This window comes from Electrona antarctica (genome assembly GCF_951216825.1).
Source record: "Electrona antarctica genome assembly, chromosome: 1".
Classification (NCBI taxonomy): Eukaryota; Metazoa; Chordata; class Actinopteri; order Myctophiformes; family Myctophidae; genus Electrona; species Electrona antarctica.
The window spans coordinates 856,774-874,793 of NC_136806.1; the positions used below are offsets into that span (position 1 = coordinate 856,774).

The following is an 18,020-nucleotide window of genomic DNA, read 5'->3' on the forward strand; positions in this document are numbered from 1 at the left end:
TATATATTTTACCTCTATGGCGAGTGTGCAATTGTTCTTTCTTTATTTTTTATAACCCTGCAGTGCATTCATCAGTAAGGGCTTTTATCATTGCCAAGTTGTAGTATAGCATTTGGTCGTGTGGTGAACAGTAGCCTACAAATTAACTTCTTTCTCATTATGTGAAAGTAACTGTAACATCAGTTAACTTATTAACGTTCTGACATTTAGCAAGGAGTGAAGCAATGCGTGCCAAGTTGGCAAGTTTCGTTTATAATTATATACATATAACTTGCGCTGTTTGCTTGAAGATCTGTCCGTGCAGAGACCCGCCTGTCAAAATTAACTGCTCTACAAGCTCATCGCGGCTGTTGTATATCATTTAAAACTTGGGAATCCTCTGTGCAGTCTATGATGACGTATTTCGATATTTCCTGTTGCCTTATATGGTCGTGGATGTTCCATCAAACCAGGCGACACCAGGCGAATCGCTTGGAAAAATGCGGAAAGGATACACTCGGCGATACGCACAAATTAAGTGATTACACCTGGTTCCCTTGAATAACACGGGACTTAACCGTAGCGTGATCGGACGGATTTTCCGCTATCTATACGCATGACCTTTACGCTTCCGTTACACTATGGCGTATTTCTCCTTTGTGAATGAGGACCAATGAATTGTTCTCCAGTTAAATATTCTGAGCATTCCAAAGTAAGATGATGATCAGCTGAGTGGGTCTCATCATGTCCTCTGGTCCCACCTGACAGAAACCTTCTGCTGAAACCAGGAACCAGAAACTATATTAATTAGCATGTTCTTTATTCCGTGAATCATTGGTCCTCATTCACAAAGGAGAAATACGCCAGAGTGTAACGTATGCGTAAACAGATACTAAATATCATCATATTTCTCTGTCCGATCACGCTGCGATTTGCTCCCGTCTTATTCAGGGAAGCTGGTGTAATCACTTCATTTGTGCGGATCGCAGAGTGTATCCTTTCCGCATTTTTCCCAAGCGATTCACCTGGTGTCGCCTTGTTAGAAGGAACATCCACGCCCATCCCACACCATATAAGGCAACAGGAAATATCGAAATACGTCATCATAGCCTGCACAGAGCTTTAAATGATATACAACAGCCGCGATGAGCTTGTAGAGCAGTTCATTTTGACAGGCGGGTCTCTGCACGGACAGATCTTCAAGCTAACAGCGCGAGTTATATGTATATAATTATAAACGAAAATTGCCAACTTGGCACGCATTGCTTCACTCATTGTTAAATGTCAGAACGTTAATAAGTTAACTGATGTTACAGTTACTTTCACATAATGAGAAAGAAGTTTATTTGTAGGCCTACTGTTCACCACACGACCAAATGCTATATTACAACTCTGCAATGATAAAAGCCCTTATGATGAATGCACTGCAGGGTTATATATATAAAAAAAAAGAACAATTGCACACTCGCCTGCAGAGGTAAAATAGATATCCGATACTTTTTTTTATCAGAGCTGCATTGATTCATGCGGGGAATAGATTAATATCATCTCACTGTCATCTGTCTGAATGCCATGTGGAGAATGGATTTGTTCTGATCATGGACACGTAGGCATAGGTAGCCTCCTCTTTGTCAGATCCTCTTTGTCAGCCTAAGTGCAGGTTCATTTCATGATGTCGTCATATTAAAAGGATTCGCGGGATATTTGGCACCAAACTTGATTGATCTCATGATGAGATCAATGTAGTAGCCTACAGCCTAGCTATAAATTCCCCATATTATAATTAATTAAGGTGCACTGGCTTAAAACTATGACTGGCCGAATTGCACGCGCTGATGCAATAATGTGGACTTCTATTTTTTTTTAGGGCTAATTAGCCCTCGTGACTGCTGTCTGTCTGTCAGACCGGCATGTCTGTGAACTATAGAAATCATCTGTTCTGTCCGGGCCGGGCTATATTAATTTTCTAATGTGAATTTCACCCAGATTGGACTGTTCAGCGGCAGCATGCTGCTGCTGTCCCCCCCCCCCCCCCACACACACACACACACACACACACACACCGACAGTCAGACTGACTCAAAGGAGCTCCGTAACAAAACAATTTCAATAGGTCTACTGCAGGCATTACTACACTAAACAACGTTGGATTCGTACAGTGCAGAATGCAGATAAGTGTATGTTCTTATTATAATTGTGAGTTTGTTTTTTAACATGCAGCGAGTCCGCGAGAGCCGATCTACAAGCTCACAGCGCGTTGCACTGCGAGTAGAAAGCTGTCAAGTGAACAGCGCAATCGCGCATGCTAGAAATATCCTAATAAATAAATAAAAATACAAATGATAGAGGAACGCTGTTGTTGGACTGTGGAAGGGTGGTGATTTTATCATATAACTTAAAAACTAGAGGCTTGCATGGGCAGTTTCTGTATGGGACTCTAGGCTAACAGTCACCATTATGCCGATTCTGACCAAATAGAGCGAGTGAGCGATGACGACTTCCGGTTTGCGATCAAAATATCCGGTAGTATCTTTGCTACTGTGCAACACTATCAGATGTCCGGAATGCTAAGCTATCGTCAAATTTTTCATAACTAAGTCAAATTAAGCTCTAATCAAGCCCAAAACATCGCATTTTACGCAGCGATGCATGCGCGATCACGCACACGGATTCCGGCCGGTTTTAGGAAGATTACATCGGACGTTAGCCAAATTAGCCAAAAAATGCTACATTTTGCTACATTAAGCTCCCGATTATAGGGAATTAAACGATTACGTCAATTACGTCAGTAGCCATAAGGGATTTATTGATTCATTACGTCAATTACGTCAATAGCCATAAGGGGGTTAAGCACTTCATCTCTCGATATGTGGAAAGTTGAACTGAGTTGGCTCTGCAGGCTGCTTGTTCTGCTCTGATTTCACTGTACAAAAACTGCTCAATCTAAATAAATAGATTGGACAGGATACAAAAGGATGGTACAAGCTTAACAATAGTTGTACATACAATGATTTGCGTATCAAAATTGATAAAGGAAGTGTTTGAGGTACTACTTAAAATGGGGAGAAGTGGTTATTTCACAAAATAACACAAATCGAATCTAAAATGGAAGGGAAAGGGACAGCGGTCCTTTACAGGTCAGTGATGTGCACAGAGAATAATAGAGGGTATGCGCATGACATCATCATCAAACCCGAAAGTTATGCAGGAAGGCCTACTGAGTGACAAAAAAAAACTTTCTGGCCTTGACAGCCCATACATACAAACAGAAAAGTCCTTTCTTGTTGCATTAAACATCGTTAAACAATGTTAAACTCACTTTGCCACTCGATTTGCCATTGACTTTATGCATGGACATACCCTCTATAGCATGCACCCGTAAGCAATGACCCAACAGTTGAATAATATACAGATTACAATATCAGGTATGCCAAATCTATATACAATGTAATGCACAACTGTCACAATAGCATATCATAAACACAATATAAAGCACGTCAGTGAAATAATAATAGTCAACCCAATCCCCCAAAGGGGGGGGGGGGGGGGGGAGAGTTCCAGACCCACAGGAACGCACTCAGGGTGCCGGCCCGATTCCGGCGAGCCGCCCCGGGTCCGAAACGGTTGAGAAATGAGTGACCGTGTGGGGGTCCCTCTACTGTACTGTCACACACGAAATCACCATATATACACAGTTAAAAGTTAATTTTATAAATAGTTGCTATATATATAGTATTTAAAATATAATAGTCTGAATAAACTCTTTATAGAAAATATGGGCGGCTCTTAAAAGAGCCTTTGGGTTGTTGGTAGATAAAGTCAGCATCATTAACCTCCGAATCCGTACAGAGTGCGTCCCTGTCTCTTCAGAGCATAGACAACATCCATGGCGGTCACAGTCTTTCTCTTGGCGTGCTCGGTGTAGGTGACGGCGTCACGGATCACGTTCTCCAGGAACACCTTGAGGACACCGCGGGTCTCCTCGTAGATCAGACCGGAGATACGCTTCACTCCGCCACGGCGAGCCAGACGGCGGATAGCGGGCTTGGTGAATCCCTGTATGTTATCACGAAGCACCTTGCGATGGCGCTTGGCGCCTCCTTTTCCTCCCTTGCTTTTTATATATACTTTATTGAAAATTATCAGGGTTTTTTACAGTGAGTGTATACATGTATATTACATCAAAGTACAAACATCGATCAATGCATTTCAATACAAAAGGGTTTCTTTTCCTTTTTTTTTCTTTCTTCTTTTTCACAATGTTAATAAGTGCCATGGTGTCAGTTTATTTTTGTTTGAGTCCAGAGTTCTTTGTCTTTTTAGTTCAGTTCGTATCTGTTTAAACACCTCCCTTGCATTTTAAAGTATTTTATTGAATTTCCACAAGTTACACGTTATCCTCTTCCAGACATCGTTGCTTTAGCAGTAGTTCAAGAAGTGAATGATTTGAGAGCTCAGGGCCTTGCCTTTTTATGTGTGTTCTGAGGACGTAAGGGAGGACAGGCACATAGAGAGCTGCGTGGGCGTTGCCGATGTGCACCGCCCCACCCCCACAAACACACATACTCCTCCCCCTTGGTCACATCATCCATTTGTTTTTACAGTAATGTTGCTATTCAACTCTATAATCATATAATTTCTGTTAATTTGTGTAAATTTTTTTGACATTCCAATATTGCTTTCACTGTTTTTATTGGTTTTATTCCTTGGCATTATTCTTCTTCTTTTTCACTCCCTAATAAAGTTGATTTTACATACTTCTTCTTGCCCCTCATGTGTAAAGTGTATTTGGGTACTCACTACTCAGAAAAGCACTACATAAATGTGTAATATTATTCAATATTAAATATTATTATTATAATGCAAGAGACTGATACAATAATTTATATGTATACCTCTGTAAAAACCCTTGGAAGGCATAAATAACATTCCATGACTTCATGGCTTATTTCCCCATGCTGTAGTCTCGATAATGTAGGCCTTTATGATTTGGAACTATATGTCATTCTATGTCCACTATTTAATGTTGATTTGAACGAAAATGATGGATGGAAACTGACTTTAGCAATATTATGTGTGAGAGAAAATGCTGGATTAGAACTGGCTTTATAAATTCGTGGTGTTTGATTTATAATACACATGTATAAACTGCCTGGTGCTCACATGATCACCATTATAGTGAGGATAGGAATCGGATACTCTTATAAAACAATGTGGTTGGCTCTTAAAAGAGCCTTTTTTTGGGTATACATATGGAGCATACGGTTTACTTCTTTTTGGGCGCTGCCTTCTTTGCTGCCTTGGGTTTGGCAACCTTCTTGGCTGGAGATTTCTTGGCTGCTGCGGGCTTCTTGGCTGCTGCGGGCTTCTTGGCCACTTTTTTGGGGCTCTTGGCGGCCTTCTTCGGGCTTTTAGCTACTACTTTCTTGGCGGCAGGCTTCTTGGCTTTCTTGGGTGATTTCTTGGCGGCTGCGGGCTTCTTTGCTACCGCCTTCGTGGGCTTCTTAGCCGCTACGGGTTTCTTGGCTGCAGCAGGTTTCTTTGCTTTGACTGCTTTCTTAGCAGCAGGCTTCTTCACCTTCACCGCTTCGGTCTTGTTAATCTTGAAAGAGCCAGACGCGCCGGTGCCTTTGAGCTGGACCAGGGTGCCTTTAGTAACCAGGCTCTTGACGGCGGTCTTCACGCGGGCCTTGTTCTTCTCCACATCGTAGCCACCGGCAGCCAGAGCCTTCTTGACCGCAGCCAGAGACACACCGCTCCGCTCCTTGGAGGCGGACACGGCCTCGACGACCAGCTCAGCGACGCTGGGGCCGGTCTTCTTGGTTCGGGGAGCTGCCTTCTTCTTGGCGGCCTTGGCCGGAGCTGGTGCTGGAGCGACTTCTGCCATTATTCTCTCGGATAGTAGGTTGATGTTCCTTCTCTAAAGTAAACTCTCACAGAATGATGCTGAACGCTCTGAAGGGGCTGGACTTAAACACCACATGAGAACCATGTAGACTCAACACACACAGCAGCTCTACTGTGTAGTATCTTAATGTGACACTTTTGTGTTTTCTCCTCGATTAAAACATCATATAACTATCTACGGAGTATATTATTTATTGCAACAAAGAGCTGACCAGTTAACACACATGCTCCTTTTTGACATTAATACATCTGAGATGAAAACGGCACTCTAGTTTTTAAGTTATATGATAAAATCACCACCCTTCCACAGTCCAACAACAGCGTTCCTCTATCATTTGTCTTATAAAACAATTTAAACTATGATAAATTAACAATGATACTAAAACTCGTCTTAGCAGACATGTATGGCGACGCAATAACATAAACTATACTTTTGTTTTGTCTTCTGTTTTTCTATAAACAGAAGGTTTTCTGACACAAGTAAACACACTCCAGTTGACAACAGCATGGTGGAGTTGATACCAACTTCCAATGACAGAGGTTGTAACACTCAAAAACGTATTGCTATCAAAATACAGAAAACGACATTTGTTTTCATCTTCAATCAAGGTACATTATGTATTTGGTTGTGGCACAAATAGGCTACACTTTCACTGATACACTCCTTCCATGCATTACCACTAATATAACAATGATGTGATGATGTGAGCAGACAAATGTTGCTGTATATTGGCATTAATTATTTTACTTAAACTGGCGTGCACAGTAGACTATACTTTTGTATTAATACAAAAGTATTTGTTGTAGTGTCACATTCTGGAACACATGAAAATGTATTTTATGGACACTACTTCATATGTATTCTTTTCAGAGCCACCCACACTTTCAATATTTATTCAGCTAAGTTTCATGATCAATGGGGCCAATAATTAACTACTTATATGTAACCCGTTCTCAACAGTGATATCAAACATTATAGTAGTAATGGATGAATTCATGACAGAGGTGGCAGTGCATATTTAGGTGAGGTGACTTTGAGACAAGCTTGGTTATGGTTATGGAGCCTCACACAGGACTCAAGTTAACATTGATTAATGCAGTGATGTGCTAGAATCAAACTGTTTTCATTCTCCAGTATTGTGTCAGTTCAACATAAAACTAAAAGGAGTACATCTAAAAGGTTGTGATTCTCTGGGTCAGGATGTATTTTTTACCCCTAGCAATGCTGATTAATAGCACAAACCACTTTTTCCAATTAGAGAATAGCAAGCAAATCTACAAGATCACAGTCACAGACAAACATGAGATGCCAGTGACAATGAATGATCAGTTCTGAGTGTTTGTGTTAACACAAACATTGAAGACGAGGACATGAATTGTGATTGGTCTGAATGAGATTATGTAAAATTAAGTATGATGATAAGAGCGCCCCTCACTTCACACGGGTGTGATTTCTGTTTGCATTGTATTCAGTATTCTACTGTCATTTCACAAATATGTTTCCTTAATAGTAAGGAGCACGCAGTTTTATTGACTTATTATAGCCTTCACACAATGCCACTCCAATGATATACAGTATTTGTATTGTGTTGTTTTATTGTGGTATTGATGGTTGAACACTGAGAATTGTACTGTGCACATGTGTTAGCCAAATTGAAAATAAATGCACATTTAACACAACTTTGAACATTCCCCCAAAAACACTAGAAACATGCTCAACCCCCACCTCAACTTTGAAAAGCCAACACTGATAGAAATGTTCATTATATGTATGCTAAAACTTTCTAAGCGTGATTAGTACAGAAGTGTCTCATTCCAGGAATATGAATAACTGCTGGTTTTGGTGTGAACAGTGAAGCATCCTGTTGGGTTAAACACAATGGTCCTCATTCACAACGGCGTTTACGCTCATAAAGTGACGTTACGTGAGCAGAGCGTGAGCGGACAGGCATTTACGTGGATTCCCACATTCCGTGGGAATTCATGAACATGAACGTGAACTTGACGGTGACATTGTTTGGTCGGAAACTCCGCTAAAAGCTGCGCCAGCTCAGAGGGTCGTGTACTGCTTGCGTAGATTTATTCAGAAGGCTTTAGTCTTCATGCTGAATCAATTAAAAGTCCCCAAATCTCAGATAAAATATGTAGGGATGTGTCCAAAACATTGGTCAGCACATAAAAAAAAGATAGCTTATATAAAAGCCAAGTATCACTTGTATGCCTATATGCATGCATTCTAGAGGCAAGTTAGCCTAGAGTCCCATACAGAAACTGCCCCGAGCCCGACACCTTTTTATTTATGTATTAGGATATTTCTAGCATGCGCGATTGCTGCTCACTTGACAGCTTTCTACTCTCAGTGCAACGCGTTGTGAGCTTGTAGATCGGCTCGGCTGCATGAAAAAACAAACTTACAATTACAATAAGAACATACACTTATCTGCATTCTGCACTGTACGAATCCAACGTTGTTTAGTGTAGTAATGCCTGCAGTATAGGCCTATTGCAATGTGTGTGTGTGTGTGTGTGTGGGGGGGGGGGGGGGGGAATTAGCCCTATATAAAAAAATAGAAGACCACATTAGCCTATTTGAATGAATGGCATCAGCGTGTTTGAAAGTCGGTCATATCATAGTTTTAAGCCAGCTCACCTCCACTCGCGCTTGTTCACAAACATGACGGACAGACAGACAAGAAAGGCTGTTGATGATGATTATTATTGCCACTGTAACTCGCTGATCAGCATGTTGACAAAGACTCAGCCAATTAAAGTTTCACGTAGGCCTAAATGCCTTTGCTGCAAGCACCTATCTGCCTCCATTTGCGTCGTGGTATTAATTTATAATAATGTATATTGATCACATGCGGACGCCACACAGAATAGCCAACTCTAACCTGCAGCTGAGGAAACATACAACGTAGTTGGATCAGATGAAATAGCCTATAGGGTGTACCAAAATCTCCTGGAGGGGGCGTCAACATATGTGTCACGTGGTAGCGGCCGCCATACTTGCTGGCTTGTCTGGTTTGTTTACATTGAGCGACTATCCGTGTGCTTGTATACGTTCTTTTTTTAAACTGACCTCACAATGGTGCAGACTTGCTCAGTAAATAAGTGCCACAGCAGGTCACGTCGAGGAAATGAGCCAGAAAACGGAATTAGATGTTCAGCTTTCCAGCATGGAGACAGCATCAAGGAACCCAGATTGACGAGTTTACAAAAAGACGTAGAATGGCTTGGATCGGCGCACGGGCGCAGAGACATAATGTTCAACAAAGTATCTAAGCACAGCCGTGTTTGTTCACAACATTTTCCTTGTCCTTGTAATGTATTTGGGCCCGACGTTCTTTCTATCCATCCTGGTGTTGGTTCACTATGTTGTCGCCAAGAACGAGCTTAATATTTACAAATACATACCACCGTCACTCTATTCTGAGTGATGTGGGCTAGAATTGAATGCCCACGAGAGGGCTGTCCCAAGCTTTTCAGACGCCGCCCCCCTCTTGGTGACGTACACGTTCTCACACACTATAGCCTTTAGTCCAAAAACGAATTAATCCCACAAGAAAAAAAAGAAAGAAAATATGTCCTGTGTCCATGCATGTCCATATATTTGCTTTCCAAATCCGACGGGATTGCAGGGAATCAATCACCGCAGTAGACTAATCAATAGGGCCTTTTATCATTGCCGAGTTTTAATATAGCATTTGGTCGTGTGGTGAACAGTACAAATGAACTTCTTTCTCATTATGTGAAAGTAACTGTAACATCAGTTAACTTATTAACGTTCTGACATTTAACAAGGAGTGAAGCAATGCGTGCCAAGTTGGCAAGTTTCGTTTATAATTATATACATATAACTTGCGCTGTTTGCTTTAAGATCTGTCCGTGCAGAGACCCGCCTGTCAAAATTAACTGCTCTACAAGCTCATCGCGGCTGTTGCAGGCTATGATGACGTATTTCGATATTTCCTGTTGCCTTATATGGTGTGGGATGGGCGTTCTAACCAGGCGACACCAGGCGAATCGCTTGGGAAAAATGCGCAAAGGCTACACTCTGCGATCCGCACAAATGAAGTGATTACACCAGCTTCCCTGAATAAGACGGGAGCAAATCGCAGCGTGATCGAACAGAGAAATACGATGATATTTAGTATCTGTTTACGCATACGTTACACTGCGGTGTATTTCTCCTTTGTGAATGAGGACCAATGGAACAATGCCTCCCTCCCCCACAGGGTGGAGCTGAATTATTCACGCACTATTAACGGTCTCTACATGTAGAACTACATGATCAATTTACAGCATATTTTGCAAATGTATTGCACACTGAAATTGAGTGTGTAAGGAAGATACTGCAACACATGGCAGACTCTTGAACGACACATTACCAAATGCAATCACTTCAGTAGTTTTTGGCTCATTGTGAAGTCAGTTTAAAGTGCGTAAGTAGTCAATATCAAAGGGTAATAGCTCTTTAAATAACACATTGTGTGGCTCTGAAAAGAGCCGTTTTGGGGTTGTGACAGTGACAGATGAGTTTAAGCACGTTCTCCACGGATACGACGGGCCAGCTGGATGTCTTTGGGCATGATGGTCACCCTCTTGGCGTGGATAGCGCACAGGTTGGTGTCTTCAAACAGACCGACCAGATAAGCCTCGGCCGACTCCTGGAGAGCCATGACGGCAGAGCTCTGGAAGCGCAGGTCGGTCTTGAAGTCCTGGGCGATCTCCCTCACCAGGCGCTGGAAGGGCAGCTTGCGGATCAGCAGCTCGGTGGATTTCTGGTAACGACGGATCTCCCTCAGAGCCACTGTACCGGGACGGTAACGGTGAGGCTTCTTCACTCCACCGGTCGCCGGCGCGCTCTTACGAGCTGCCTTGGTGGCGAGCTGCTTCCTGGGCGCTTTGCCGCCGGTGGACTTGCGAGCTGTCTGCTTGGTTCTTGCCATGGTCTCTTCTAAAGAAGTTGAGAATAGAATAGCTAAGCAGAGCAAACTGGTGCCTTTTATTAGCGCCTCGGAGACGCCGTCGTCCTCTGATTGGTCAGTGGTCAGGAACCTCCTTGTTTGGGGAGGTACCATGAATCACTGGCACCGATTGGAGGGGAACTCTTACACACGTCAATCTGACTGGGGCTGCTGTAATAGCTAATATATACTAGTTTGCAGCAAACTGAAAAAAGAATATACATACATTGCTCTATGACACGGGGCAAATAAACAAACATTTCTACAAGAGAGGGCGGCGATCCGAGCACTCAAAAGGTTAAAAATGAGAGGGTGGATAAAAAAAAAAGATGTACTTTATTCATAAAGGTTATAAATAAAGTAAGTATATTCATCCACCCTCTCCTAATTTTTAACATTTTGAGTGCTCGGATCACTGCCCTCTCTTTAGTATTCCAGTCCCATTGATCTTCGAAGCACCAGAACCTACTTTACATAATAAAACATACTCTCTCCCCATGCCTTCGGCCTGGTGGAGATAATGTTTTATTGTCTCCACCAGGCCGAAGGCATGGGGAGAGAGTATGTTTTGCACTCAGTCCGTCCATGTGTTTGTGTGTGTGTGTCCCTCAGTGGACAGCTAATCTCCAGCACCGTTGGCTTGATCACAGCCATACTCTGCACACACACTCCCTGAATGCCACAGCTGAACATCTGCCCCAAGGTTTTCACATTGGCCGCTTATAGCGCCACCACGAGGCCGCTTTGTGCAAAACATTTTTTTGGACAGTACACCTACAGATTTTGTCCAAACATTACGCAAATTGGTACACAGTCTCTCTAGAGCCAGTCAACAAAACTGGTCTTTCAGATTTTTCAGACTCCATCCTGATTGGCTAATATTGGCTTCCAAAGTTCACAGGAGTGCTCCGTTTCAAACAAAATGCCACAAATCATGAACACATCTTGTGATTTCAGTGAAATTGTGCATGCACATTCCCACTAGGCCAAGGAAGAAATACCACTGGAACATTTTCAACTCAGCCTCATGGTGGCGCTATAACTGGCAGATTAGTGTTTTCATTTCTAACAGCATGGATCTGTGTAAAACGTTGTATGCACACTCCCTAGAGGCCTGGACATTTTCACATCTGCCCTTTATAGCACCACCAGTAGGTCAACATATGTAAAACACATTTTCTAATATTACTCCTTCAGATTTGATCCAAATGTCATGCAAATCGGTACACATGCTCTCCATAGTCAGTCAGTCAGTAGGCTGAGGAAGAAATGCCACTACACACACACACACACACACACACACACACACACTAAGCCGAGGAAGCAATGCCACTACACACACACACACACACACACTAGGCCGAGGAAGCAATGCCACTACACACACACACACACACACACACACTAGGCCGAGGAAGCAATGCCACTACACACACACATTCCCACTAGGCCGAGGAAGCAATGCCACTACACACACACACACACACACACATTCCCACTAGGCCGAGGAAGCAATGCCACTACACACACATTCCCACTAGGCCGAGGAAGCAATGCCACTACACACACACACATTCCCACTAGGCCGAGGAAGCAATGCCACTACACACACACACACATTCCCACTAGGCCGAGGAAGCAATGCCACTACACACACACACACATTCCCACTAGGCCGAGGAAGCAATGCCACTACACACACACACACACACACACATTCCCACTAGGCCGAGGAAGCAATGCCACTACACACACACACACACACACACACACACACACACACATTCCCACTAGGCCGAGGAAGCAAACACACACATTCCCACTAGGCCGAGGAAGCAAACACACACACATTCCCACTAGGCCGAGGAAGCAAACACACACACATTCCCACTAGGCCGAGGAAGCAAACACACACACATTCCCACTAGGCCGAGGAAGCAAACACACACACATTCCCACTAGGCCGAGGAAGCAAACACACACACACACACACACACACACATTCCCACTAGGCCGAGGAAGCACACACACACACACACACACACACACACATTCCCACTAGGCCGAGGAAGCACACACACACACACACATTCCCACTAGGCCGAGGAAGCACACACACACACACACACACACACATTCCCACTAGGCCGAGGAAGCACACACACACACATTCCCACTAGGCCGAGGAAGCACACACACACACACATTCCCACTAGGCCGAGGAAACACACACACACACACACTCCCACTAGGCCGAGGAAACACACACACACACACACACACATTCCCACTAGGCCGAGGAAACACACACATTCCCACTAGGCCGAGGAAACACGCGCACACGCACACGCACACGCACACGCACACACACACACACAAGGTCGAGGAAGCAATGCCTGCCACACACACACATTCCCACTAGGCCGAGGAAGCAATGCCTGCCACACACACACATTCCCACTAGGGCTGAGGAAGAAATGCCACTACACTTTGCATCTCCATGGAGCACCTGGTTGATTTTCCTTTTGTCACTAAACATTTCTACTTGTTGGGACAACAAAACACAGGGATGTATGTGTGTAAAATAAGTGGTTATCTCTTGTCTTAATGCATAATTAACACTCATATTCACATACAATATATTAATGTGGATTATGTGGTCAAACTTTGGACACATAGGCCTATGTGCTTTTAGCACAGAAGTGATGATTGTGGACTAGAACTAAAACGTGTCTTGCACTTGAATATTATATGCAGGCACTGAAATCCATGCTGTGACACTAAATGTATTATGTACATAAAATGGCGTATAATTATGCTTACTTACAAGAATAAGATAGTCTTAGGCAGTCAGTCAGCTGAGGTTTCTTCATCTTATTTACATGTGGTCTGCTTGGTTCTTGACATTTCTCTCTCTGTAAAGCAGTTGTACTGACATGTAACTTGTAGCAAAAAGGGAGCAAACTGCTGCATTTTATCTCACTAGCTCTGAGAAGGCAGCAGCACACCGCTTTCTGTGTTGTTGAAGATGTGTGGCCAAGAACCTCCCTCTTTGGGAGGAGTCAGAGTTTAGAATGGGAGGAAACGATCACACCACTAGCAGTGATTGGTGGGAAACTCATACACACTCAGCCCGCGCTCTCATCCGTCTCTATGATTGGTGGGGCGCACAACCCCACACTATACTTTACTAAACTGAACATATAAAAGATATCGCACGCCTCTCTTTCACCACATTTCTTCGAGCTGTTATTACTGTACAAATAAACCTACAAAATGAGCGGACGAGGGAAAACCGGAGGAAAGGCCAGGGCGAAGGCTAAGACCCGCTCATCCCGTGCCGGGCTCCAGTTCCCCGTGGGTCGTGTCCACAGGCTGCTGCGTAAAGGCAACTATGCCCAGAGAGTCGGTGCCGGCGCCCCGGTCTATCTGGCGGCTGTCCTCGAGTATCTGACCGCTGAGATCCTGGAGTTGGCTGGAAACGCTGCCCGTGACAACAAGAAGAGTCGTATCATCCCCCGTCACCTCCAGCTGGCCGTCCGCAACGACGAGGAGCTCAACAAACTGCTGGGTGGAGTGACCATCGCTCAGGGCGGTGTGCTGCCCAACATCCAGGCTGTTCTGCTGCCCAAGAAGACCGAGAAAGCCGCCAAGAAATAAACCTGCTTCATTTCGACTGAATAAACCCCACAAAGGCTCTTTTAAGAGCCACCCACTCTTTCTATATTAAGAGTCTTTTCCAATATCCGTAACGCACAATAAGTGCATTAATTACGCTTTTTAACTTCTTAGTTACTTCCCCTAGTTAGTAAAGTAGTGAATATTATACTAATGTGTTTTCTATTGTCCCTCAACATTGTGAGGTTATGAATTAATTAGACTATACATACCATGCTTGCAGTGGTTCTGAGTCTGACACCCACAATAACCCATAGACATTTTAATAAGGTCTGTGATTGTTCATGGTGTTCATTTTACATGACTGCTAGTGTACTGGAACAAATATGAAATGTACATATTGACTAAAGGTCATACAAATGTTGACATTTATAGTATACCAAACATTATTTTGTTGCCTATGAATTGCACAGTACTTCATTTAAAAAGTTACATGCCTAGTTTTAGCATTGTTGAGATTAGCGTCAGAAGACTGACCTGGACTAACGGGATTAGCAGACAGTCTGTAATGGCCATTTGCTTAGAATATTTGGATAAACCCTTTCTTAGAAAAGATGGGTGGTCCTTAAAAGGACCGTTGTGTTTAGAGCAGACATAACAGTTTACTTGGAGCTGGTGTACTTGGTCACAGCCTTGGTGCCTTCAGACACGGCGTGCTTAGCCAGCTCACCGGGGAGCAGCAGGCGGACGGCGGTCTGAATCTCCCGGGATGAGATGGTGGAGCGCTTGTTGTAGTGAGCCAGTTTGGAGGCTTCACCGGCGATGCGCTCAAAGATATCGTTGACGAAGGAGTTCATGATGCCCATGGCCTTGGAAGAGACACCGGTGTCGGGGTGGACCTGCTTCAGGACCTTGTAGATGTAAATGGCGTAGCTCTCTTTCCTGGACTTTCTGCGCTTCTTGCCGCCCTTCGCAGCGGTCTTAGTGACGGCTTTCTTGGAACCCTTCTTGGGCGCTGGCTTTGCTACTGGCTTTGCTACTTCAGGCATGTTTCTTTCTCAGTGGATTGAAGTGAAGAAGTGAAATGTTTTCGGCGTTGCACCAGTATTTATAGCAAGCCTATGCAAATTAGGTGTGCGACTCCCAGCACATGATTGGCCTCTTCTTATGTGACCCACAGGGGAGGAGACTCACACTGTCTTTGTTTCTGTATTGATTGATTGAAGTATGTATTAACATTTTGCAGAATTACAGTACATTTCAAGCATAACTACTAGGTCTAAATACAATTATAACCCACGTTCTTAACTCTCAATGCATTTATATAATCTAGTAGTCAGTCCACTACTGTTTGCTGGCCCATAACCACTTCGTACCATTGCTGTGATGAGTGACTTCAAGCAGACCTAAAGCTGTGTTTGTTTGTTTGATTGATTGATTGAAGTATGTATTAAGAGTACATTTCAAGCACAACTCAATACAAAGACTGTTAACTGTGAGTGGACGACCCAATACAGCATTACACTTGTTTGCTAGAGCGTCCACCTTGTTCAATTCATCAAAAGATTTAGATACGTACAAATAGACACTTCTATTATAGCCAGAGAACAGAACAGGAATTCATTGCACTCGTATGGCTAAATATGACATTAAAAAATTATGAATTTCTATCGATATCTTAGTTACATGACATTGAGTTGACATGTTGTTTTAAGGGTAACTGTAGCATAATCGCAATATCACACGACGAGTCCCGCAAATGAGGAAGTAGGGGAGGAGGAGACTCACTGGCTCTCAATTCAATTCTCTTTTATTTGTAATCGTGCATATAAAACATATATTGCCCCTCAAATGCCCCAGCCACTACTACAGCATCGTTCATGTGAACTACTCTGTCCACGTTATTCATTGCAATGAATAAAAATCGCTATGATGATCCGCGACGGCTGTCACCGTTGGCAAGCACGGGTTGAATGCATGCTTCAAGCCTGGCGGGGCAGGCAGTCGCCGCGGCGGTGATAAACCGCGACATGATACTAATACTCACTTCCACCATTTCAACAAATAAGCACATACAACCCACTCCACATGAACGATCATATTGATGTAACCAGGAGATTTTATGGGGGGGGTCGGGGTCCGACGTTCTGTGACTTCTAGGATCCTCCGAGTTCTTAGGGGCGCTGGCTGCTGGTGTTTTCACACCACCCAACCATGCCTATACTATACATAGCGATTCTCATACGGTAATTTCAATATAGGCTTACATATTAAATCATAAACATACTATTTCACATGAACAATGTTGATGAAACTAAGATATGGGGATAATATTATACATTGCAATGAAATCGCATTGCGTTTTCATTATAATACTGCTGGGTTGAACACACCGTCACAGCCTCGCGCTGCAATTGGCTAAAAGTTTAAATACCCCCCCCGACGTCCCGTCTAGTAAACTGTAGTGGATATAAACAGTGCATTCAGCCAGAGGGGGGCAAAGGGAGTGTGTGCTGTTGCAGGAGAACACCTCAGCATCATAATACAGGGGAAGATAGAGGGAAAAAAGGCCAAAAATATATTTATATATATTTTACATTTTGGCTGAAAACTTGTCTATATTACCTTTAATAATTAAGAATTAAGAGAAACTTGAATTTCTTGAATCCATTGAGATATGGCCACGTATTGAGTCGGAAAAGTAATGTTGGGGAAGTCCAATGTAATGGTTAAACATGTATTCTTTAATACAGAGATAATGAATCATGTATCATACATAAGTAAAGTAGCCTTGCCGAGCCATGAGGCCCATAGGGCAGGAGCCTATCTCCTGTTTCTGTAGCGTGAGCCAGCTTGATGTACAAGTACACCCCCTGGACATGACACTAGTATGTCGCAGGGACTTACCCCCAATCCAACCCTTGATGCTGAGTGTCAAGCAGGGAGGCACTGGGTCCCATTTTTAGTCTTTGGTATGACCCGCCGGGGATTGAACCCCGACCTCCCAGTCTCAGGGCGGACACTCTAACCACAAGGCCACTGAGCTGGTACTTACATACAGGATATTAAAATGCTATATGTGCTGGTCTTGAGGCGGAATGTCTTGTAATTGCACAAAGTCACACGCGCGTGGGTGAGTAACAAAACAGAGAGCTCCATAATGCCAAAACTATGACCTCTGCGTACGTCAGGTGCGCACGCGTGCACAACGCATGGACGCGTCGCGTGTTTTCCCATAGACTTAAAGCCGTACAGGCAATCACACGAGACGTTTGCATGGTGACGTGTGCAGTGTACATTCTGTTATGCGTTTAGAGAGCACGTGTTGAATCATACGTTGTCGCGCAAAATTATGGGACTTATGTCATTAACCCTTAGACAGATTTTTACTGGAAAACACGTGGAGTTATGCATTAGTTCTGTCTGACTTGTACGTGATTTTCCGTAGTTCTCTTTTTTTATTAATACCAATTGATTAATTCGGTCCGCACCTCTGTATATAGTATTGAGCATAAATATCAACTACATTTCCCAGAAAACCCGTGT

The 18,020-nt window shown here is 43.5% G+C and overlaps 4 protein-coding genes across 4 annotated transcripts; 1 reads left to right on the plus strand and 3 right to left on the minus strand.

Moving 5' to 3' along the window:
* Nucleotides 1-5,245: 5,245 nt before the first annotated feature.
* LOC306930176 (histone H1-like) lies at nt 5,246-5,866 on the minus strand (the record flags this gene model as incomplete). The annotated part of the gene is made up of 1 exon (XM_079510997.1): nt 5,246-5,866. One exon carries the CDS (start codon nt 5,864-5,866, stop codon nt 5,246-5,248), a length of 621 nt encoding a protein of 206 aa, XP_079367123.1.
* Nucleotides 5,867-10,344: 4,478 nt separating this feature from the next.
* On the minus strand, nt 10,345-13,800 carry LOC306923600 (histone H3.2-like). The gene is made up of 2 exons (XM_079501785.1): nt 13,684-13,800; nt 10,345-10,846 (listed from the first exon to the last, which is right to left on the minus strand). Exon 2 carries the CDS (start codon nt 10,836-10,838, stop codon nt 10,428-10,430), a length of 411 nt encoding a protein of 136 aa, XP_079357911.1. The 5' UTR covers nt 10,839-10,846; nt 13,684-13,800; the 3' UTR covers nt 10,345-10,427.
* Nucleotides 13,801-14,108: 308 nt separating this feature from the next.
* On the plus strand, nt 14,109-14,572 carry LOC306924514 (histone H2A-like). The gene has a single exon (XM_079503055.1). The coding sequence runs from the start codon at nt 14,133-14,135 to the stop codon at nt 14,514-14,516; it is 384 nt and encodes a 127-aa protein (XP_079359181.1). The 5' UTR covers nt 14,109-14,132; the 3' UTR covers nt 14,517-14,572.
* Nucleotides 14,573-15,136: 564 nt separating this feature from the next.
* On the minus strand, nt 15,137-15,523 carry LOC306930232 (histone H2B 1/2-like; the record flags this gene model as incomplete). Its single annotated transcript, XM_079511078.1, has 1 exon — nt 15,137-15,523. One exon carries the CDS (start codon nt 15,521-15,523, stop codon nt 15,137-15,139), a length of 387 nt encoding a protein of 128 aa, XP_079367204.1.
* Nucleotides 15,524-18,020: the final 2,497 nt, after the last annotated feature.